The sequence below is a fragment of the Artemia franciscana genome, chromosome 13 (assembly GCF_032884065.1).
Source record: "Artemia franciscana chromosome 13, ASM3288406v1, whole genome shotgun sequence".
Classification (NCBI taxonomy): domain Eukaryota; kingdom Metazoa; phylum Arthropoda; class Branchiopoda; order Anostraca; family Artemiidae; genus Artemia; species Artemia franciscana.
Genome location: NC_088875.1, coordinates 15,294,466 through 15,320,505, shown reverse-complemented (window position 1 = coordinate 15,320,505; position 26,040 = coordinate 15,294,466). Strand labels below are relative to the sequence as shown.

The 26,040-nt window shown below is 36.6% G+C and overlaps 1 protein-coding gene across 4 annotated transcripts in view; it reads right to left on the bottom strand.

Annotated features, from left to right (window-relative positions):
- The window catches only part of LOC136034574 (tetraspanin-15-like), a 117,292-nt gene that overhangs the window by 79,987 nt on the left and 11,265 nt on the right, over positions 1-26,040 (bottom strand). For all 4 annotated transcript variants that reach the window (XM_065715818.1, XM_065715819.1, XM_065715820.1 and 1 more), the window contains exon 2: positions 7,800-7,880. In XM_065715818.1, coding sequence (XP_065571890.1) covers positions 7,800-7,880 — 81 coding nt within the window. The remainder of the gene's footprint in view (positions 1-7,799; positions 7,881-26,040) is intronic.

The following is a 26,040-nucleotide window of genomic DNA, read 5'->3' as shown; positions in this document are numbered from 1 at the left end:
CTTAAGTTTTCTTTCATTGAAGCCTAAGAAACTGGGATCGAACCAAATTCTTCCTTCATTACTGTAGCAGTGATCTTTACTTTTAACATTTAATTTAAAGTTTTTTAACATGATCTTTAATTTTTCTTAGCATCGCGTCAATTTTTTCTTTACAATAAATTGTAAACTTACAATAAAATGATTCTGAGTAGATTATTGTATCTAAAAAATCGTAGCAGTGTACAATTTCAGATAGCCTAATCTTGATCTTTTCTGTTCGTCCCTATAACTCTATGTAAATTTCCTCAAGTCACAACTATCTCCGTTGGTCTGTTTTACGGAGCCACATTGCTCTTTTTAGTAACAAGTGTGCGGCTAGAATTCTACTATCATCGCTTTTCCAACCTAAACAAGACTTGGAAGCTTTCTTATTTATGATGAGTCCCAGTCTCTGCCTATATGCCCCATTATTCATATAACTAAATAGACTTTATATCACCTAATTCCATGTTTTCCATGCCTGTAAGAGTTTCTGAAATTTCTAGCAAGTTCAGTGTCTAAATTCATTGATCGTAATACCCATATGTTAGCTGTCTTTAAATTTCATAATGTTCTTGTCACAATTTGTATATTTTTCAAATAAAATAAAAACTAAATAAAGCGTTAGGGCCTTAGCAAAAAATGCTAGGATCTCCTGTTCAATGTAGGTTTAGTTCTATCCTCTGCAAATTTCATTGCATATCACTGCATGTCGCTGAGTAGAACAATGCATTCCTATCAACAAAAGTCGATACCCTGCATAAGAAATTCCGGCTTACTACATCTGACTAATTATGTGATATTTCTGCAAATATTATATTACGATGCAAAACCAACTCATAATAGAATGACAATTCAAGGACTGTTTCATGCCAAGAGTTCAAAAAAGACGACAAAACGAAACCAGAAGGACTGTCCATTAAAAATCCTCTGTAATGTCGTGTCATTAAAAAGGTTATAATTTATGCAAGGGTCACTCCTCACAGCCAACCCAAAGATCATGAACAATTTATAAGAATGGAAACTGGTGCTAATATTGAAAAGAAAAATCCCCAACGCCATCTAGAGTTTGACAACCTAATTGCTGCATACTCGTTTTTTGGAGGTGCTTTGAAATGCAATACAGAGGGAAGGGGGCGAAAAAAGTAGAATTCTGTCCCTAATAGACCTTCTAGACTAAATTCAGCCTACTTTACCAGCCAAAATTTGTCCAAGTCAACCCACGCCTACTTCTCTGTACATTATTGTGACTTAAAATAACCCTTGAAAATAAAAATGCGGGTTGATTAACACTAATCGGGAAATTTAAATTTTAATCCATTTTCGCTATACATTGGTGATATTTACGTCTAATTCTCTTTTAAATTTTCTTCTTTTTTAATAAAGCCACCAGACGCCATAGCGCATGTCGTGCTACTAGTTTTCAATTCCTATTTGTCGATGCTAAATGACCGACGACCCAACTCATAGAAGTTCCTCGTTTTCTTTAGGCCACCCTGTAACGCTGTTTGTGGTCATGATTCTTGTTAAGCAAGCGTGTGAAAGTTTCACCCTGACGCTACAATAAGGTTACGCAGACAGGGTCATCTTTCTGGGGATAGAGACAAAAATAGAAGCTTGAGAAAGAAAAGATCCCCACAAAAATTTTATTGCGCTGGGTCAGATCCAGTCTTTTTTGCTTCCTATATTATTTGTCTGTTTAAATTGTTTTGAAGAATTTACCACTCACCCACGGAATAAATTCTTATATGTGTGCCTGTCATTTTGAGTAAAACCAATACCTACATTTTATGAAAATCAGTTCTACCCCACGCACATAATAGTTGATAATTTCATAAAAAAAAGTCCGTAAATTTTTTAATGCAATGTGTTTTTTCTTGGTTTGAAGATAACGCCTGTACCGAGGGGTCGATCTCTCTCTCTCTCTCTCTCCAAAATCATGTACACCAGTTGGCGCTTTCCAAATGCCACGGAACTGTGCCGAGAGTTTTGGGAAGTGTTACTGTCAAGCATTTTGGGGACTATTGCCAAGTGTGCCGGAACTGCGCCAAGCGTGATTCAACTATATGGCAAATATGGCGTTCCGGGATGTTTACTAAGCGGTGAGAACTCCGCGCCCCCTCAGCTTGTACAATAGAAACAGGACCTTGAAATAGCAAAATATCGTTTTGAGAACCTTGCATCAGCACTAATTTGTTCCCAAACGTCTACTAATCTTATCCCTTTACATTTTCCTTCAAATATCTTACAGAAAGGGAAATTGCTGTTCGAAATTTCCGTCTTTTAAGCTTCCACAGTTTCCAAAAAATGATACGTTAAATCTTTACTCTGATTGGTTAATCGTAAAATTTACGCACAAAAGTCGAACACTGTTGAACTCAACAATCGTGAACGAGATAAATTATTGGGGCTGTAATGTTCGTAATTTGGGATTTATTCACAAACATGACTGTATTGTGGTACGGCTAGTAGCGCGCAACAAGAAAGTAGTAGAGGAGTTTCAGTTCCGATGACAACACCCTTTCCAGATTTTTTATGGCAGGTTTTTTTTATGTCGGTCTGCCTGTCGGTCTGTCTGTCGGTCCAGGTTTTGCTACTTTAGGCACTTCCAGGTAAGCTAGGACGATGAAATTTGGCAAACGCATCAGGGACCGGACCAGATTAAATTAGAAATAGTCGTTTCCCCGATTTGACCATCTGGGGGGGGGGAGTGGGAGGCCCGTTAATTCGGAAAAAATAGAAAAAATGAAATATTTTTAACTTATGAGCGGGTGATGGGATCTTAATGAAATTTGATGTTTGGAATGATATTGTGTCTCAGAGCTCTTATTTTAAATCCCGACTGGATCTGATGACATTGGGGGGAGTTGGAGAGGGGAAACCTAAAATCTTGGAAAACACTTAGAGTGGAGGGATCGGGATGAAACTTGATGGTAAAAATAAGCACAAGTCCCAGATACATGATTGACATAATCGGAACGGATCCGCTTTCTTTGGGGTAGTTGGGGGGGGGGGGGTAATTCTAAAAATTAGAAAAAATGAGGTATTTTTAACTTACGAACGGGTGATCGGATCTCAATGAAATTTGATATTTGGAAGGATATCGTGTCTCAGAGCTCTTATTTTAAATCCCGACCGGATCTGGTGACATTGGAGGGAGTTGGGAGGGGGAAACCTAAAACTTGGAAAACACTTAGTGGAGGGATCGGGATGAAACTTGGTGGGAAAAATAAGCACAAGTCCTAGATACATGATTGACATAACCGGAACGGATCTGCTCTCTTTGGGGTAGTTAGGGGAGGGGTTAATTCTGAAAAATTAGAAAAAATGAGGTATTTTTAACTTACGAACGGGTGATTGGATCTCAATGAAATTTGATATTTAGAAGGATATCGTGTCTCAAAGCTCTTTTTTTAAATCCTGACCGGATCTGGTGACATTGGAGGAAGTGTGGGGTGGGGGAACCTAAAATCATGGGAAACGCTTAGATTGGAGGGATCGGGATGAAACTTGGTGGGGAAAATAAGCAGAAGTCTTACATACGTGATTTACATAATTGGAACGGATCCGCTCTATTGGGGGGGGGGTTAATTCTGAAAAATAAGAAAAATGACGTATTTTTAACTTACGAAGGAGTGATCGGATCTTCATGAAACTTCATATTTAGAAGGAACTCGTAACTCAGATCTCTTATTTTAAATCTTAACCGGGTCAAGCGTAATTGGAGGGGGGCAGTTGGGGGGACCGGAAATCTTAGAAAAAACTTAAAGCGGTGAAACCAGGATGAAATCAGAATAGAAACCTGTCTAAGATACGTGACTGACACAACCAGACCGGATCTGCTCTCTTTGGTGGAATTGGGAGGGGGGTAATTTTGAAAATTGAGGTATTTGTAACTTACGAAAGGGTTACCAGATCTTAATGAAATTGGATATATAGAAGGATCGTGTGCTTTAAAGTTCTAATTTTATATTCCGACCAGATCCTATGACATTGGGGGGACTTGGAGGGGGAAATTGGAATTCTTGGAAAACGTGAAAATTGGGGTATTTTTATCTTACGAATAGATGATCGGATCTTGATGAAATTTGATTTTTAGAAGGAATTCATGTCTCAGAGCTCTTATTTCAAATACCGGCCAGATCTTTTGACATTGGGGGGAGTTGGAGGGGGAAATCTTGGAAAAACACTTGGAGTGGAGGAATCGGGATGAAGGTTGGTGGATAGAATAAAAAAATGTCCTTGATACGTGATTGACAAAATCGTACTGGATTCGCTCTCTTTGGAGGAGTTGGGGGGAGGGTTTCAGTGATTTGGCGAGTTTGGTTCTTCTGGACGTGCTAAGACGATGAAAATTGGTAAGCGTGTCAGGGAGCTGCACAATTTGACTTAATAAAGTTGTTATCCCAGATTCAACCATCTGGAGGGCTACAGGGAGAGGAAAATTTTGAAAAAACTAGGTATTTATAACTTACGAATGGGTGATCGAATCTTAATGAATTTTGATATTTAGAAGGACATCGTGACTCAGAGCTCTTATTTTAAATCCTGACCGACATTAAGCCTCTTATTTTCCTTTTTAAATCAATCTATTGATTCATAGAATTTTGTTAGAGCTCATACCATATGATCTCTTGGCTCTTAGCTCTTCTCGCCTCGTCACAAGTGCCATATGAGCTCTTAGCTCTTGTTCTGTATTCCATGTGTTTTTTGTGCACTTATCTTTCATTCTTACTTTTTTCCCACATTCCTCCCATTTTCTGTATTCTATTTTCCTGTGTTTATTTCTGTGTTCCCTTATTTTTGCTAGTAGAAGTAGAACTCACTTTTTCAAGTTGAAGTAACTTCTCCCGTGCTTCAAATAGAGTTTGGGAAGAAATCTAAAGAAAAAAAATGGGGAATAAAACAGAAATACCTTCCAAATAAACAATAATATGAGTCATTGTCGTTCAGTTTTAAACATGGGATCGATAACTGGTCAGTGGAATCATTTGTGCATTGATTCTTCCGTAACGTCTCACTGACTTTGATGCCCAACTTGACCTGTCTTTGTCTAGCTCGCATCAAACAATTAATAAATATGGAACAACCAGGTGTGCAAAATAGACCAATAATAAATAATACTTGTTGGCTGCTAAAGCCAGGTTGGAATTAGTTACTAGGGTCAGGCGTCTTGAAGAAAGCCTTGAGGGGAAAACAAGTGTTATTGACACGTGAAATTACGTAAACAAGGAACTGGTTGCTATGGCTTTGGCATATGTAAACAATCAACTATTACATAACAACCAGGTGCACGTAATAGATCAATAATCAGTAATACTTGCTGGGTACTAGGGCGTAGTGACTTGTCTGATACACTTTCCCCTATGGCAACGGAAATATGTAGACATTAGACGTTATTAATAATGTTGTTTGAATTTCCACAAGTAAATATTTGACTACCGTCTTGAAACATCTTAAGAACGTCTTGAAGAAAATTTTCTCAAAAAACGTCTTGAAATGCCTAGAAACGTCTTGAAAAATGTTTTGAAGGCTTTCAAGGCCCAAATGATTTAAGGCCCATCTCAAAGACATCGATCTTCTCTAAAGTCCTGAAAGGAATTGTTTTCAAATGACTCTTAGAAGATATTGGCGATCCGCTTAATCCGCCCATCTCAAAGACATTGATCTTCTCTAAAGTCCTGGAAGGAATTGTTTTCAAATGACTCTTAGAAGATATTGGCGATCCGCTTAATCCTCGTCAATACGGCTTCCGTTCAGGCCACAATACTGTGCTCTACCTGGTTCGCCTCATTAGAGACATCCTGGAGCCATTAGGAGCCGAGACATCTGGAGAAAGACGGCACTTATATTGACTGCATCATCGTGAACTCCGTGAAAGTGTTTGACTTGCTCGACCACACAGTTGGTATCAACGAGGCAACATCTCTTAATGCAAGGCAAATCGTCTTACGAATGGTTCGCAGTTTTTTTGACGAACCGAAAACAGAATGTTCAACTTCAAAATGGCGAAGTATCTGAACTCAGGGAGCTGACATGCGGTGCGGCACAAGGGTGGAAGCTAGACCCTTTAGTTTTTCTCATAGTAATCAAAAAGCTTCTGCGCGAAAGCACTGAACGCTACAGATGACCTCTCCACTCTCCTCCCCAGACTACTTCACAGAACATACAGCAAGATTCGTTCCTTACAGCAATGCAAAAGATCGAAGAAGAAGCAAACCAAGTAAAGCTCACATTCAGCCAGGAGAAAACTCTCTTATTCAGGGTTAACTTCCTTAAACAGCCAGTTCCAGACCCGCCATGCAATGAGCCGAAATCTATAAAATTGGTGAAGATTCTAGGTGTCCACCTGGACTCTGACCTCAAATGGAACACCCACGTATCATATATTGTCTCTAAAATCGCCTACCTCTTAACATCTTTCGCCTACCTTCGCCGTTTTGGCTTGACAATTCAGATCATGGTTGTATGCTACAAATCTTACATTAGACCGAACACAGAATGTGCTTGCCCAGTGCGGCACAGCGCACGGATCATCAACCAAAGCGACAAAACATAAAGATTGCAGAAAAGGGCCTGCAAAATAATATTGTGGGTGATTATGGTGACTACGAGACTAGCATCAAAGTTCTAAAGCTGGAGTCCCTTAAAGAGAGAAGGCATAAATTGGTTGTGGACTTCGGTCGAAAAATCCCTGACTTGGAAACACACCGTGATCTTCTTCCGGCTTTTGAGACACGCCAAACTCAACATTCCACTAGGCTCAGAGAGAGAACAAAAAACGATGCAAAGCTGGAACAACCACCGATCCACTCATCAGAGCGGTAACTGAAGTCATTTGGTCCGTACTTCGTAAATCATTATAATGGTGACTTGAAAAATAATTCTTAATAAACTATATGTAAATAATTTAATTTTGTAAGTGTTTTAAATCGTTTTTGACCTCCGCTGTTTTCTTTGTAATTGACAAGATTATTAAGGCAAAATAAAGTGAATTGTCTTCAAGGCAAAAATGTGTTATTGTATAATGTCTTCAAGGAAAAATGTGTTAAAAGTGTCTTGAAACGTCTTGAAAAATGTCTTGAAGTGAAAAAAGAGTAAAATTGCTACTATTCAATTTTTTGAAAATAAAAATGTTTCGAAATCGAAAAATGTTTTTTCTTGTTAAATGTATTACTAGATTACCACTCCTCACTTTAGGGGATCAATTTTTTTACAGCCGGGGGTTCCTCACTTGATTAGCGGGCCTGAAAAAAGATGTCTTGAAGAAAGTTTGAATTGTTCTTAAATATTTGAATAGGTAAACAATTAACTTTTACGTAACATCCTTGAAAAAATTTTTAAGAAAAACTCCCACCTTAGTATTACGTAACAACCTGGTGTACATAATCAATAATACTGGCTGTTTGCAAGGACCCGGAACTGGTTGCTAGGACGCTGGGATCGGAACTGGAAACCCTCCACTACTCTAGAAGTTCTTATATATATAGGTTTTTATCCATCTGTTGAGGAAAATTTATTTAACCTCAACAGAATGACATGATTGGTACAAGAGACTGACATGACCAGGATAAATATTTTTTTTTTCCTTATTTGGATAGCAATTATTGTCTAATTCAGGTTCTATGAAGTTTTCACTATATTTATTTTCTTGTTAAATGTTTTACTAGATTACCACTCCTCACTTTAGGGGATCAATTTTTTTACAGCCGGGGGTTCCTCACTTGATTAGCGGGCCTGAAAAAAGATGTCTTGAAGAAAGTTTGAATCAGGATTCTCACCTTTGTTTCAGCGACAAATTCACTTCCTACGGTTGTTGCGAGCACCCATGCCATGTAACTCAGAATAATGCAAGCAACAATCTGAAAAAAAAAAACAAAAATAAATTGAAATCTTTTTGCAAAATATGTAGTCCCTCATATGGGACTTATTTTAGGGAGCTCGAAATTTTAGGCAGTAGAAATGTATAAGAAAATTAGACAGAATAGACGACATATACAGTTAATGTAAGATTATTACATGAAAATGGGGCCACCCTTCATTTAACTGTTAAAATGACGAAATCAACGAAAAACTTCATATTTTCATTGTGTTATATATCTATAAATGGAAATTTTCCATATTTGAAAACGTCCATTGAAATTATACAGGTCCCACGAAGTCTTTCCTTGATTTCTTTTACCAGCTGACTAACATCCATCACATCAGCTTTTTAAATATATTCTACAAAGGTTTGATAAGAAAAGATCTACACTTGCTAAAAACTGAAATGCTGCGCAATTAACTTTTTGGTTTTTGATTAGCTAGCCAAAGAGCTCATTTACAAAAATTAAAAAACATATTGCAATTGAGTAATAATCATAAATACAAAAAACCAGCATACATATCTCTTTCTAATGATTACTAATTTGTTGACAAACATTCCTAAATGTTGTATTACATGGCCCCTTTAGATTTCTGGATATTTAGAAATATGAAGTAGTCTCCATCAGTGGCGGTTTAAGGCCTGGAGGGGGGAATAGTATCCCCTCTTTACGTCCTACAACGGCCCTCTCAGGGTGTACCTTTGGAGTTACCAATCCCTCGTATCCTCTTTCTACGTTTTAGGACAGGCCTATCAGCTGTACTAGTGGAGTTATCAATCCCTCGCGTCTGGTCTTCGATATAAGAAGAGTTTGACATAGACAATTTGAAATGGTTTCTACGTAAATTTGAGAGGTTATTAGGAAACGATTGCATCAAGCGAATATTTTTGTAAAGGGGTATAGGACAATAGGTTGCTAAATTGGTTAAAAATTTTCAGACTTAAATCAAGGATTTGTCTTGAAACTGGCCTGTTCTAAGTAAATATTTGATATTACATGCTAGAAACAAGGTTGAACCAAGGAATCTACCCCGAAAAACCTTCCTTGATTTTGAAAACTGAAGGGATTTTTAACATGTTCATATTAGAATTGGACGTGATATTCTGGGAATGAGGTTGACATAGACATTTTGAAATGATTTCTACGTAAATTTGACAGGTTATTAGCAAATGGTTTGGTCAAGGGAATATTTTTGGAAGGGGGTCATGGAACAAAAGGTTTTTAAATTAGTAAAAATTTGAGACTTAAATCAAGAATTATATTGTAACTGTCCTGTATTTAAAGAAACTTTTGATGTTACATGCTAGAAAGAAACCTGAATCAAAGAATATGTCCTGAGAAACCCTACTTGATTTTAAAATTTGAAGGGATTATTAACAGGTTCATATTAGATTTGGACAGGGTGTATTGGTAGAGGTTAACATAGTCAATTGAAATGATTTATTAACAAATGGTCTTGTCAATGGTACATCATTTGAAGGGGTCATAGGACAGTGGGATGTTAAATAGAGAAAAAATAGGCAACTCAAATCAAGGATTTGTCATGTATCTCGCTTACTTTACGGAAATCTTTAATATTACATTCTAGAAGTAAGCTAGAATCAAGGATTGTACCCTAATAAACCTATCTTGCTTTTAAATTTGATGAAATTATTAACAGATTCATATGAAAATTGGACATGGTATACTACTAATGAGATTGATATAGGCCATTGAAATGATTTACACGTAAATTTGACAGGTTATTAGCAAACAGTTTTGTCAAGTGAATATTTTTTGAGGGGGAACCACAGGACAATAGATTGCAATATCGGTAAAAATTGCAGACTTAAATTAAAGATTTACTTGCAATTGGCTTGTTTTAAGGAAATGTTTGATGTTACATGCTAGGAACAATGAATGTACCCTGAGAAATCTTCCTTAATTTTGCAAATTGAAGGAATTTTTTGAACATATTCATATTAGAATTGGCCACGGTATTGGTTGGCAATGAGATTGACATGGACAATTTCCAATAATTTCTATGTAAATTTGAGAGGTTATTGGCAAATGGTTCAGGCAAGTGAATATTTTTTGAAGGGGGCCATAGGACCAAAGGCTGTTGACTTAGTAAAGATTTCAGACCTAAATCGAGGATTTGTGTTGCAACTGGTCTGTTTTAAGGAAATGTTTGATGTTATATGCTAGAAACAAGGGTGAATCACGGATTGTATTATGAGAAACCTTCCTTAATTTTTAAATTTGAAGGTATTATTAAAAGGTTTATATTAGAAACGGATATGGTATACTTGTAATGAACTTAATATAGGCTATTTAAATGAATTATACGTGAGTTTCACAGGTTATTAACAAACCGTTCTGTCAAGTGAATATTTTTGGAAGGGGAACTGTATGACAATAGGTTGTTAAATTGGTAAAAATTGTAGACTTAAATCTAGAATTTGTCTTATAACTGCCTTGTTTTAAGGAAATGTTTGATGTTACATGCTTTTGAAAATTGAAGGGATTCTTAACATAATCATACTAGAGGACATGGTATGGCGGTAGTGAGGTTGACAAGAACAATCTGAAATTATTCCTACGGCAATTTGAGGGGTTATTAGCAAATGGCTCTGTAAAGTGAATATTTTTGGAAGGGGGCCATAGAACAACACGTTGTTAAATTGGTAAAAATTTTAGACTTATATTAAGAATTTGTCTTGCAACTGGCTAGTTCTAAGGAAATATATGATGTTACATGCTAGAAACAAGGTTGAATCGTGGAATGTATCCTGAGAAATCTTCCTTGATTTGGATAATTGAAGGAATTTTTAACAGGTTCATATTAGAATTGGACTTTTTACTCACCTTTGTATAAATCTTCCCCCAGATTGTGATGCCTAAAAACAAATTATAAGGCCTATATACCCTCTTAAGGCCTTATCCAGATTTTTCTTCGGGGGGGGGGGAGGGGTTACGCACGATTTTTTGGGGGGTTGGGTTACACGAAAAAAAACGCAAAAAAAAATGTTTATATCCATTTTCATTACATTTTAACGAGTCAGGCAAACATTTCAGAGGAGAGGGGGTTAAAAAGTTTTAGAAAGCCATTTTGTTTAACATAGTTCAAAGGTTCAATAAATATGGTTTTGATGATGATAAAATCCTCTATAGTCCCTATGGAAGGACTTTACGTGGTATTGGGCGTATCAGTATCGCAAGTATCGTAGCGAATCACAGCCCTTAGTGACCAAAAGTTAAAAAACGCGTACAGAAATAATCTACCAAGTAAAATAAATTGCGATCTGACACTGATTCACGAATGTTAACTATTATTTCGGTTCGTCTTAAAATTAAAAGTTTATTGCGAAAAGAAATTTATGGTGATTTCAAAAAAAAAGCCTAAAACCCCTTAAAAATGGCGTCGAATCGAAATGAAAATCACACCATTGGAATCAGCATGATCGAAAACCTTGAATAAGGAAATTACGATCCCCCTCCTTGAACAACAAGGAAAATCACTTTTTTGCATGGGTAGAACTTTTGCATGTGTCTCTCGTTTTTTTTTTTTTTTTTTTTTTTTTTTCACCAGGGCTAGCGAATGACCAGAACATCATAAAGAGATGTTTAATGGCTTATTTGAACGGAAAATAAATTTTTAAGTGCCTTTTTAAGTGACCGAAAAGATTGGAGGGCAACCTTCCTAAATACCCCCTCCCCCAAAGTCGTCCTATGAAAATTTCGAGATAGCAATTTTGTTTAACATAGTTCAAAGGTCGAATGACTATGGTTTTGATGATGATGTACCCTCCATAGTCCCTGGGGAAGGGATGTATGTGGTATCAGGCGTATCGGTGTCGCACGTATCGGTAGCAAACCACAGCTCATAGTAGACATAAGCTAAAAATCGTATTTAAAGAAAAATTTTCCTAGTGAAGAAAAATTGCCATCTAACACTAATTCACGCATATTAACTATCGATTACCGTCGGTTCGTCTATATCGGTTCGTCTTAAAAGTTAAAGTATATTGCGAAAAGAAATTTATGGTGGTTTAAAAAAAAATCCTAAAACCCCTAAAAAATGGGGTCAGATTGAAATGAAATTGTACCATTGGAATCAGCATTGTTGAAAAACATGACTATAGAATTACAGTCACCCTCTTTGAGCAATAAGGAAAATCACTTTTTTGTATGGGTAGTACTGATCTGTCTCCCATTTTTTCTTTTTTTTTACCAGGGCTAACGGATAACCAGATTAAATTCTCTAATGCCTTTTTTAGTGACCGAAAAGACTGGAGGGCAACTAGCTCTTGCTCCCGAAAGGCCCCCTCCCCCCAAAGCCGTTCTATAAAAATTTTGAGACAGCCATTTTGTTTAACATAGTTCAAAGGTCCAATAAATATGGATTTGATGATTAAATGACCCTACGTAGTCCCTGGGGAAAAGCTGGACATGGTATCGGGTGTATCGGTATCTCACGTCTTGTTAGCGAACCACAGCCCATAGTAACTCAAAGTTAAAAACGCGTTTAACATCAGATGTAAAAAAAATAACATCTGACATTGATTCACGAATGGTATTTATTATTTCAGGCTCTCGTATTGGTCCTTTCATAACCAAAACGAGAGCCAGTCAATGAACTTGGCCATTGTGCACATTTGATACCAAATAAACGTAAAAAAATAAGGCAACAATCTTAAAATGGATTGCTGCTTTATCTTAAAAAAAATTGATCTTAAAAGGGATTGACCATATTTCTATTCTGTAAAAAGTGTCCTTAATTGGTTTGCTTTTACTGTACAAAAACTCCTGAAGTGCCTTAGGTGTTAAACACCTTTGGTCCTCAGTTTTATAGATTATGAGCCAGCGTTCGATTCTGTTGACAGAAGAGCTTTAGCAAAGGTCTTATCCTTGTATGGTATACCAGACGAATAAACTAAAGTGATTAGTACTATGTACGAGAATAACACTGCTGCGGTTAAGGTAGGAAATGAGGTTAGCAGCTGGTTTTGTATTAAATCAGGATTTAAGCAGGGTTCGGTTCTACCCCCTTTATATGGATCATTTTGATGGACTTTGCCTTAAGGAGACAGGAAAAACAATGGGAGACCACAGAATAAAATGGAGAGGGAAAACTCCTCAGGACTTAGATTATGCTGATGATTTAATCATCCTAGATGAAAGTTTGAGCGAAATGAATGAGCTTTGCGAGTTCAGGGTGCTAGAATAGATTTGAAAATTAATATTAAGAAGAATAAGTCACTAAGGCTAAGAATACGTGAAGATGAAAAGGTGACGTTGGGTAACGAAAAGATCTATCAGGTGGACAGCTTCACTTACCTTGGTAGTATTATTAGCAAAGACGTTGGGAGCAGTGAAAATGTTAATAGCATAACAGCCAAGGCTCAGGGCGTTTTGTCACAGTTAAGAAAAAGTTTGGAAGAACAGGAAGATAAGTCTGCAAACCAAGATTAGAATGTTGGAAGGTACAGTGATGACAATGGTCAAATATGGCTCTGAATCATGGGCGCTTTTAAAAGCGGATGAAGACTTAATAGATTTTTTCCAAAGAAATTGCCTACGGATTGTTCTGGGTTTCCGGCTGGCTGACCGTATTTCAAACAGTAGCCTGTGCGAAAAATGTGGTTCTATCCCACTTTCTAGGGCTATAATGAAAACAAGGTCGAGATGGCTATAGCGCGCTCTGTGGATAAAGGATGACAGGTTGCCGAAGATTGTCCTTTTCAGCCGACCGTCTAGGGCTAAGTGGAAGGCAGGTCATCCTCGTCTGGGTTGGGAAGGTGTCATAAAGAAAAATTTAAAAGAAACACGAACTTTCTGGGAGGGTGTAAAAAGGAAGGCTATGAATACATTGGGATAAAAGAGGAGCGTGTGTAGCTGTGTTGGCCTCAGGTGGCTTGGTGCTGCGATAAGTTGTTGTTAGTAGTAATAGTAGTAGTTTTCAGTTAAGCGCTAGTTACATATTGATAAAAAATTAAAGTATAAAAGTATAGGGTAACATATTTATTTGGTTTATTTGTACTATTTTTATTGGTAAATATTAGATAGGCTGTGAAGTAATAATTTTTGTTCGTTTTAAGTTTTAACTTCGCTCTTTACTTCCCTCGGAAAAACTTTGTTTGTTTTTTAATTAATGCATGGGTAGTACCAGAACATCACAGAGATGTTTAATGGCACATATGGCACATTTGAATGAAAATTAATTTTTGTCGTGCATTTCCTAAGTGACCAAAAAGATTGAAGGGCAACTAGCCCCTCTTGCCTAAAGGTTCCCTCCCCCAAAGTCCTCTTATAAAAGTTTTGAGATAGCCATTTTGTTTAAAATAGTTCAAAGATCCAATAAATATGGTTTTAATGATGATATGGCCCCTCCATAGTCCCTGAGGAAGGGCTCTACGTGGTGTCGGGTGTATCGGTATCATACCTATCAACAGCAAACCACAGCCCATGGTAACCAAAATTAAAAAATACGTTTTGAAAAATAATTGCCTAGTGAAAAAAATTGCCATCTGACACTGACTCAGGAATGGTAACTATTATTTCGGTTCGGTTCGAAGAAAAGTCTGAAACCTCTGGAAAACGGCGTCAGATCAAAATGAAAAGGGTACCAAAACATATATATTTTTGTAAAGCATGGAAAAGAAACTTTCTGTTTGTAACTGTCGAGGTTTTCTGCAGTTTCCTTTAGAGTTGTCTTATCTCCCCTAGATCGGTGATGATTAATTATAACAAAAATTGACTGAAAGTAACGAGTGGCGTAAGAACTTGAAACAAACAGAAATTATTTAGTGTAAATAAAAAAGATCATGGCAGTGTTGTTTTTACAATAAATTTTAATCAAAAACGAGCAAAAATTAATTTTAAAAAATGAAGTTTTTCCGAGGGAAGTAAAGAGCAAAGTTGAAACTTAAAACGAACAAAAAATATTACTTCATAACCTATCTAATATATATATATATATATATATATATATATATATATATATATATATATATATATATATATATATATATATATAACAATAGTAAAAATAAACCAACTAATTACGTTTCCCTATGCTTTTAGGATTATAGAAAACTAGCGCTTTACTGAAAACACAAAAGTCAAGTATACAAACAGGAATATTTATTTGAGAGTCAAAATTGAGTATGTAGCCTGACAACAATAAATGAATCTATAAAGCTTTTCATAGTCTTACACCAGTTGTGATACCAGTAACTTTAAGTATAAAATTAAGATTATCTTAAAAACTTAAGTGCAAAGTTAAATATATTTTTAATAGCCGCGACGTAAACGAACAGCATACAGAAATATTGGATTGATTTATCAGGTAGCATTTTGGTATCACCAGCTATAATACCAATAGTGTATTATACAGTCTAACATAATAGTGTATTATAGTGTGATATACAGTCTTAAATTGTAAGAAATAGGCTTTAGAATTACTTGAAATGAAGATTAAATAAGACATAATATGAACACAGGAAACGCAATTATTTCTCTCTGTACAACAGTAAATTTCAAGCTATGTTACAAATTCTAAAGCTAGTCTATAGTTCTAATACTATCAAGATAAATTTACGAACTTGTACACAAACTGGTCATGACATGTCCTTTCCAGAACCAAAACGAGAGCCAGTCATTGAACTGATTGAACTGAGCTCATTGTGCAGAAGTGATGCCAAATTAAACAAAAAAACAACAATCTAAGAATGCTTTATTTTTATACTGTTAATAGTTTCTTTAAATGGTTTACTCTTACCGAACAAAAACTCCTATATTATTTTGTGTATTCAGTAAAACGCTAGTTTTCCATAATCCTAAAAGCATAGAGAAATATAATTAGTTGGTTTATTTGTACTATTTTTGTTGATATATATTATATAGGATGTGAAGTAATAATTTTTGTTCGTTTTAAGTTTCAACTTCGCTTATTTCACTATTATACCGTCTAGCCGTTTATTATACCGCCTAGTATACCGTCATCTTCCAGATCCTCGGCAATTTTATCCATGACATCCATTTCACATCTGCTTAGTTCATATTTTAATGCTTTCTCCACTGTCTTTACATTCTTTTTGTTTTCATATGGTGTATCAATCAGGTAATTTTTGTGCAAGTCCTTCTCCTCTCTATTAAACAGAAAGCTTTTTCACTAATATTCCTAGCTGCAATCCTAACTCCCTTACCTAAGACACCAGCACCTTAAGAAATTTCACAAATTGTTTTTCTAAAATTATTCCAACCACCTTCCACATTGTCAAATCTTAAACTCTCAGGTTTACTATTCAACAGTTTCTGAAAAGTTTCTGTCAAATTCTCATCCTGGAGTCTACCAACATTATAACTTCCCGGGAGGTAGCTACCCTTCCGAAATTTCAGCTTTAAATTAACCCTAGACACTACTAGATGGCGATCTTTACTTTTAACATCAAAAACAGCACTCCTATATACCCTAGTATCTTGTATTGATCCTCCCGGTCTTCCGTTTAATGTAACATAATCAGTAAGGTTTGTTGTCTTACCATCACATGAATACCATGTTAACTTATGGACCATTTTATTACCAGACACCGTATTAGTTATAATTAGATCCTTATACCGACAAAATTGCAAAAGTCCGTAGCCATTATTGTTTTCTTTTCCTACACCAACTTTACTAAGGTTAGGCTACCATTTACCCCTATTTCTACCGACCTGTGCGTTAAGATCTCCCAGTAAAAACATCATATTTCGACCTGGGACCCTGTCTATTTGCTCCTGTAACTGTATGTAAAATTCATCCGTGTCACTAGTGTCTCCGTCAGTCGGTCCTACAGGGGCATATAGCCTACTGCTATAACTGATACCCTGAAATTTTCAGTCATAAAATGAGTAATTAGTATTCTATTATTAATACCTTCCTAGCCTAAAAAAGAAGTAGCAGCTTCCTTATTCATCATGATCCCTACTCCCTGTTTATGAACTCCATCATTCCTGCCTGAGCAAACAAGTTCTACATCACCTAATTTCATGCTTCCTACCCATGAGATATGAGTTTCTGAAACTCCTGATAAGTTCAGTTCGAATCGTCTGAATTCGTCAGTCAAAATATCAATGCGATAGTCATTTTTTAACGTCGTAACATTCCAAATTCCAATTTTTTTTATTTTTGATTATGATTCGTATCATCTTAGAAATGCCGATAAGCTAGTAAACGAGAAGAGAAATACAGTGAATGCAGCTCATGTGTTATGTGACATAGGATTATACCATTGTTATATACTGTTCCCCCTAATACTGTCTATTCCGGATAGCATTAGTGGCTCTGAATTGGTTTCATCATTTGAATCCCAAGACAAAGGGTTTCTCCTCAGTCGAGATGCAGGGTGGGTGCAGGTTCGATGTGGCTACTGTGTCACATTTTTTTGGTCTTTTGATTATGTGATTTAATTAAATACCTGAGCTAGTGCGCACAGGTCATTTGGTCTTCTAGAAGAGGTTATGTTTATATTTCATTGTTTTATTACTCTTGTGCATTATTGAAAATAAAGATGTCATTCAATTTGATTGCAAAAACTATAGTTTGAAAATAAAAATCAACCTATGTTGCAATATATTCAGTAATGGAGTTAAATGAAATTATTTCAAAGAACAATAATATAAGGTAAAAAATTGCTTATTTTATTTATGTAGTTTTTTTTTACCCACAAAAAACAGAAACAGTTTTGAAGTTTGTTCTTAGAATACGGTATTTATTTTTTTTAGTTTATTTTCATGCTTTGACTGAACACACATTCAAAGGACCAGACCTTCGGGCCTGGTCCCCACTCAAAAATTTCAAGATGTGTTAGATTTCGCCAGTAATTTATTGCATATTCTATGTGAATTGCTTTTTCTTGCTAGTTTCCAACCTACCCCTTCAAAATACATTTTTGCATACTCCTGACCAAACAGTTTAGACACCCGATAGCCGAAGTGTATACCTACTGCTTAAAGCGAGCAAACTTCACCAGGTTTATTGTAAGCCAGACCAATTTACGATTTAAGATGAGTATCAATTACCCTCAAGTTTTGCCCAAAATTATATATTACCACTTATTTTCTAGATGTAAAAAAATAACAATAGCTGATTCAAGGTCAACTAAAACAGCAGGGTCTATATTTTGAACTGATACAATTATTGTCTTTCCTTGATGAATAAAAAAACACAATAAAACCACTATCCTACTCTCTATTTCCAGAAAACATAAACAGAATAAAAGCGATTTGACACAATTAAATTCCGATCAGATAACATCTTCTTGTTCTAAGAATTCAGTTCAAAAATTTAATGCTGGGAGATATTCAATATCAAAACTGAGGTATCTATATATCGGGCTGAAAATTAATACCCGATATTAAAACGTAAATATCGATACGGGAAAAGATATTTGGAACTTTCTGTTTATTTCCAGTTTTTTCAACCATAGGAAAAGCCATTTTAACATATTACTCGTTACTATGTACTGTAAATTTGAAGTTCTAGGGAGGAGGCAGCTCCCCCTTCCCTTTCCCCCCTTTCCTTATCCCATGCCTTACTTCTTTTCTGCCAAAAAATAAAATAGCTTTAATTTAAAAAAACTAATAAACAAGCTGAGAAAAGTTGGACTAGCTCAGGGCAGAAGTTATGAAAAACTTCATCATAGAAGTAAATAAAAACAAAAAACAACAAATCAAGAGTCAGTGGACGCAAAAAGTTTTCAAAAACCAACATTTCCAGTACTTGTATATAGAGGCGCCATTTAGGAGGGGGGTAGGGGTGGGCAAATGCCCACCCCAAATTTTCCCGTGGGACCAAGCTTCCACCACAAAGGGCCCTTTGCCGGCCATAATAATTCATTACGTCCAACGTAATCCATTCTGTCCAATTGATTGGAAATTACTGCACGCCTATTAACCATTAACATATTAATGTTCCGACCCTTGGGGTCGGATCAGAATCCGCGACAAACAAGGGAAATTTCGTCGAGACGTGCAATCTTCTCGCAGAGTACTCTCCTACGCTCTTCAGCAAGCTGCAGAGATTGTACGGTCACTACACATCCCCTGAATACAAGAACGATCTTATTTCGGTGATCGGTTCCAGGCTTCAGCGCACGACAGTATAAGAATTAAAAAGCGCCAAAGACTTTGCAGTGTCGACGAAACGAAGGACAACTCGAAGAAAGAGCAGCTCGCCATTCTTCTTAGGTACTTCGACGAAGGATAAGTAAAAGAAAGACCGATCGGATGCTATCACATGAAGAGCCTGGATGCTGAAAGTCTAGCAAATTTCATTCATGACACAGTGATAAGAATTGGACTCGATTGGAACTACTGTGTCACACAGTGCTATGACAGAGCAAGCGCAACGAGTGGACTATTCTCCGGTGTTCAAGCTCGTTTGAGAGCGAAATCGCCACAGGCAATCTACATTCATTGCCATGCACAGAAGCAAAATTTGGTCATTACGAGCTGCGTTGAATCTGTCGGCACTGTTGGTTCTTTTTTCTCACTGGTCCAGACTCTATACACATTCATTTCCAACAACAACACTCGGCATCAGTTCTTTGTTGATGCCCAGAAAGCTGCCAAACTGCCAGTTTGGGAGCTGGAAAGAAGTGCTGCCACACGATGGTCTTACTGGTATCGATCTATATCGAAGGTTAGACTCCGATATGAATGCAGTTAGCTGTACTGTCCGCTATAAGCGAGGGAGCCGACGGCGAAGCACGGGCAGAGGCAGCTGGGCTCCAGAATAAGATGGAATCGTTCTTTGTTTTATCTTACTATTGCACTACATAGAAGCAATTATGCGAGCGACGACCTCGCTGTCTCAGCAGCTCCAGGCCGTCGACTTGGTTATTTCCTGATCGCGCACCCTGATTCAGGCCACAAGAAGCGAACTCACCAACCTGCGTTCAAACGCTTCAGTCGTATCGCTTTTCGAAAAGGCCAAAGATTTTGCAACAGAACTCGAAATCGAAGTACCTGCTGTGAATGAACCCGCGACTAGACCCTCCTCTGTTGGTCAGAAAGGACGACTTCGAAGAACTCAAAAGATCACCAAGCATCTGAAACAATTTGTGACAACTTCGACGCTAGGAAAGAACTTCATCGAATCTGGCAATCGGACTACAACTTTGGCGGATGAAATGAAGCGAGAGTACTTCGAGACTTTCGACGGTCTACTAGCCGGATTTGACAGAAGGTTCACAGATAACTTGCCAGTGCTGAGCACACTTGAAGCCTTGGATCCAAGCTCGACCAAGTTTATGGACACAAAGTTGCTCAAGCGTTTCTCTGCTCTTTACGGCGAGCTGGATATCGACGAAATTCTTCTCGGATCTCAAGCTGACATTGCCAAGCGTTTCTTGCTGGATGAGAAGAAAAAGCTGGAAAACTTACTAGACATTGTCGACCATCTTCAGGCATTACCAGTGGCTTACTCAGAAGTAATTAAAGTACTTCGTATTGCTGCCACACTTCCTGTGATAACAGCGAGCAATGAGCGGTTGTTTTCTAGCCTAGAAACAGTGAAAAACTACCTGCGATCTATAACAGAAGATAATCGTCTCAGTCACCTCCTTTTGATATATACAGAGAAGGATTTAGTAAAAAGATTTGGACTGCGGCCAGGTTGTTGACGATTTTGCAAAGATGAAACCTCAACGGTTCCCCTTGTTACTTTGAGTGTTGTAATATTTTTTTCTGTCGTTATGTTTTTCCTTTTTGTAAATATATTTGATCTGGATTTCTACTGAAGGAAAACCGAGATTTAAGTTACAACCCTCAGAATAACAATGGAGGTTACTTTCACCGACGTATTGTTTACTTAAATAAGAAAGTTTCTTTCTGAAGAAGGCCAGTCTGTAGTCTGGTTGAATTTTCCACTTTAAGTTTAATCACTTAACCTCGTTGATTGTAATCTTCGTTGTTAGAATTAATCTCAGAGGTTAGTGTGGCTGAATTCCATATTCGGTTACAGTACATTTCCAAGCAACACACGGGTGCTGGAAATACGTTTTTTACTTAGAATATTCGATCGATGTGCTGCCAATACCCGCATTTTTTCTTACACAACACGAAGTGAATCGGGGGGGGGGCAGATGGAGTTCATGCCCACCCCAAGATTTGTCCCAAATGGCACCTCTGCTTGTATAGTCCAGGGACAAAGTGAGGGCCCATTATTTTTTTTCGGAAAAAAACAGTCAATGACGGATATTTATCCTAGTTTTGTGTATTTTTGAATCAGGGTAATCCCTGGGTTAAAACCCTCGATGAACATGAAGGGGACTTTGGGTTGAAAACCAAAACTATGCAAGATGCTTTGACAAAAGTGGGGGCAGCTTTGAATAGAGTCAGAACCGTCGAATTATGTGCTAATATGGGAAATCACTAGGAAATTCTTTAGGTTTTAGAAAGGCTATGTCGAAGACCCTTGTGTGTACGTATCTGAAGCGATATTTCAAACTTTTGGGATTTTCCTACTATCACCTCTACAAGTACAGGCTCCACTGATAATAAGTGAACTCTCAGCTTTAACTCCAGTAATAAGTTTAAATAGCTCCCTCAGCCATATATTACTGGTTAGCCCCAACTTCACAACGTATTTCAACTCCAACTCCTAAAATGAAACTCATCACTAATCTGGGGGAATTTGATATGATAAGCCGCGAAAGGTTGCTGAAACAGCAGATTTGGAGAGGTCATACTTGTGGAGGTGAAATTCTGGAAATCGAGACTAAACCCTTTCAGATTTCTGCAAAAATTAATAGTTAGGTCTTATTTCCTCGACCTTGCAGCTTTTCATTGAATTTTACAATAAAAACGAACTAAATGTTGCACATATCATTTCACATATCATTTGTTTAATAGCATTGCCATGTTCTAAACCAGTGACAAGTTTAATAGGATAAAGTGGTTAAAAATCAGCATGTAAAACTATACTCTTTTTTTTATTCAAGGCTGATTTTGTTTGGCTCTAATAGTCATTGACAACTATTAAAATTGACAGAGAATGACTAATCAGAAATTGCTGAAAAATTGAGTATTTTTTAGCATGATATATTCGCAATCGATGCTTGAATGAATTCTTCACGCGTTTCAATAATATGAGTTTTTGGCTTTTTTATCCTTTAAATTTTACGTACGTATTTATGTGTGCCTCAGGCAGCTTTAAACCTCATTGAGTTGTTAGTAGTAGTAGTTTGACTTTCACGATTTCTTTAAAAATTGGGTAGCATTGGACATTAGCTAATTAGGGCAGACACATATCTAGAAAAAATTTAAAGTTTACGGAGGGAGGGTCTTTTGTAGATCCTTTTTATATTAAAGATAACTTATTATTATATATTTAAAAAGGGTGGCCAGCGTTTACTCCCTTTTGGAAAAAACCCCCCAGCGTTTACCCCCTCGTCCCCCCCGGAAAATATGTCAAATAAAAATAAACTCAAATAAAATTCTCAAATTTGGAAAGCCTTGTTTTCCACGGGGGATATTTTTTGGGGTATTTTCGGGGGAGGGGAGGGGGTATTTTCCGCGGCAGTGGGGGGATTTTGACATTTTGTACTAATTCTTTAAAAATGATTCCTGAAACAGAATGGTGGTTTAATTAGAATGATAAGCTTTGTTTTAAAATTAAAAAAAAAAACTTTAGATCAAAGAGTAAGGTCTTGTGATGGAGGCAACTCCTTTTTTATACGTAATAATTCATATACGTATTTGTGGAATTCTAGAAATTCATATATTTATAGGTGAAATTCTGGAAATCGAGATTAAACCCTTTCAGATGTCTGCAAAAATTAATAGTTAGGTCTTATTTCAATGACCTTACAGCTTTTCATTGAATTTTACAACAGAAACGAACTAAATGTTGTACATATCATGCATTCGTTTAGCAGCATTGCCATGTTCTAAACCAGTGACAAGTTTAATAGGATAAAGTGGTTAAAAATCAGCATATAAAACTATACTTTTTTTCTAGTCAAGGTTGATTTTGTTTGGCTCTAAAAGTCATTACAAATATTAAAATTGACAGAGTGACTAATCAGAAATCGCTGAAAAATTGATTATTTTTTAGCATGATTTACTCGTAATCGATGCTTGAATGAATTCTTCACGAGTTTCAATAATACAAGATTTGGATTTTTTTTTATCCTTTAACTTTTACGTACGTATCTATGTGCCCCAGACGGCTTGGTGCTTCATTGAGTTGTTAGTAGTAGTAGTTTGACTTACACGATTTCTTTACAAATTGGGTAGCATTGGACATTAGCTATTAGGGCAGAAACATACCCCCAGCGTTTACCCCACCCCCAATGAATATCCCCCCGGAAAATCAATCAAATAAAAATGAACTCAAATAAAATGCTCAAATTTGGGAAGCTTTGTTTTCCACAGGGGTATTTTCTGTGGGGGAGGGGGATTTTGAAATTTTGTCCTAGTTCTTTAAGAGTTATTTCTGAAACACAATGGCCGTTTAATTAGAATAATAAGCTTTGTTTCAAAATTCTATGAAAAAAACTTTAGTGTAAAGAGCGAGGTGTTGAGAAGGATACAATCCCTTTTATACACTTAATAATATCTGTTCGTTTTAAGTTTTGATGTTGCTCCTTACTTTCAGTTGAAATTGTTTTAAATTTAATTTCTGATTGATTTTAAATAATACCGTGAAATCTGGCTCTCTTTCCATGACCAATTCAGGCTCTTGTGCATTATACTCCAATCACTCCAGTTTACGATGTGTAAAACTCGAGAACAAACCGGTTTCTTCGTTAGTTTCTTCGTTATTTCAGAAAAAAAATTGGGATATATATTTACACATTAGAGGAGGGGGGGGTAAAGTAAAGTACGTCTCCATGCAAAACGCTTTAGGTACAATTATTCTGCAAATTATGGAGTAAAAATTTGTTTTCAGACGTCAAACTGTCAAAACACCTTACCCCCTCCCTTGTGTCCAAATATATAGCCCAAATTATATATTTCCCATCTATTCTGTCACTTGTCTTTGGCTTGTCTCACGCTAAGCTGAAAGAAATGAAGGAAGAAGCCGGTTCGTTCTCGAGTTTTACAGAGCGTAATCTTGAGTGAGTAGTGTATAATATACAAGTACCATAATTCCTTCCCCCTACAGAACAAAAAAAAACTTATTTTCCTTATTTTCCACATTCTCATTTTCCCTTATTTTCCACAGGGGGGTATTTTCCGGGGGGGGGGTGTTTACCAGGGGGCATTTTTTGCGGGGGTATTGTCCTCGGGGAAGGGTATTTTACGGGGGTATTTTCGGCAGAGGGTATTTTTCTTGGGGGGGGGGGTTAAACGCCAGGAAGGGCTATTTTCTACAGGGGGGTATTTTCCGGGGGCAGGGTAAACGTCTAGAACCGTTTAAAAAGATTTTCTTGTTTAAATTACCTAGTTAATGAATTGTTATGTTGAAACTGAAGAACATTACAAATAATGGCAAGATAGTGGCCATTAAGAACAACTGTCCTATTTTGATTTGCCCACGTTGCCCACGTTGCGTTACTGGATGTAGTAAAGGCATATATTTAACATGAAATATATTCAGTGTCCATGATTCTTAATATCATAGGACTGAACAACCAAAAGCAATTCTTCGGTATAGAAATATATTCATTGTAGATTTTATCAAGGTATTTAATTCGTGTTTGTAGGCAGCTTTTGCCTTAAATAGTTAAGGAAATCTTTGGTGGTTCAATGAATCCTGTTGCATGCAATTCCTGACAAAATTTGCACATAGCAGACGCTGGTGACAATCGTTTACAAAAAGAGACAATGTCCACCATAAAATATTTATTGGGAAAAGTGATAGTGGGATTCAGAAATTTTGACTTTTTTTAGAAAATTGACTTTTTTTTTCTTTTTTCAAATGGTGTAGATTGCTTCTGCGTTTTACAATCCATTTTTGATTTTATGCCTATTGTGGTTTTTGAATCGCTATATTCTGCTCAAAATTATGTGTCTACTTAGGGATTTCCTTTAGAATTTCATGCCAAATCACTTATTTGACGACCAACAGACCGACGATGCCAACATTTGCGCATTAGTTCACCAACAAAAACTGTTGACAGCTACATTGAGCAATAAAGAGGGCTATGCAATGTGTAGCCCAGTTGTACTAAATATTTCAGTTTAGTCAGATTTAATAATTTAGTGAAAAAAGATGGTTTTCTTGAATACAATGGGATGACATTTTCCTAAACTTAACGAAGTTCGTGATTTACGCAATGTAGCACCCGAAAAAAAAATACTGTCTGTAAGAACCACTTTCGATCGATTGAAAATTCAGACGCGAAAACGAGCCAAAAAGCCATGTGGCACTAATCGTTCTTTCCTTTCTATTATATTAAGATTTTATACAAAACTAATGATTGTTTCTTTTCAACTTTCTTTATGGTCACAAAAATATAATTAAAATGACTCAACAAACCGCAAACGCATGTAGCATTTAAAAGAAACAAAGACATTTTTCTGTAGTCACGCAAGGGTGTCAGCAAATACGAACATGTGGGGATAGTGAAAGTTGTAGTTTGCCTTTATATTCATGTCAATGAAAGGACCCAGCCGTCAAAAATAGCCCATGACATTGAAAAATTCTAATTTGACGGAGAGCCTATGCTAATGTTGCCACTTTAACAGAATTCGTGTTTTGCACTGGTGCAATGAGCATGGAAAAGTGATAAGATAATTGGTGTTTTGATATGGGTTTATTAGAAACTAACTGCTGATTGTGCCACTGAAAGTGCATTGTTTCCAAGTAGAATTAGAAAATTTCAAAAAACTCAATATTCATTTGCTAAAATCAGAATATCCCTCAAAGGCTTAAGTCCAGATTCGACTTGAAATTGCCTTCAAGTAAGCAGATACTATTGTGTTTAAATTGCCAGTGTTGTCAACTCGCGAAAATTTAAGGGGAGGGGTGGCGAATGTATTTTTCAAAACCTAAGAGGCAAATTTGTCGTTTTCTTCAATTTTTTCAATGCAAATACCAAGAAATTACATTTTGGATTGAAAATACCCCTCAAAATAGGTACTTTCAAAATATAGCGGGGAGGACAAAAAAGGGGCTCATACCCCCCAATCGATGCCACTGTAAAATTTCTCTTAATCATTATAAAAAAGACACTGCCAGAAT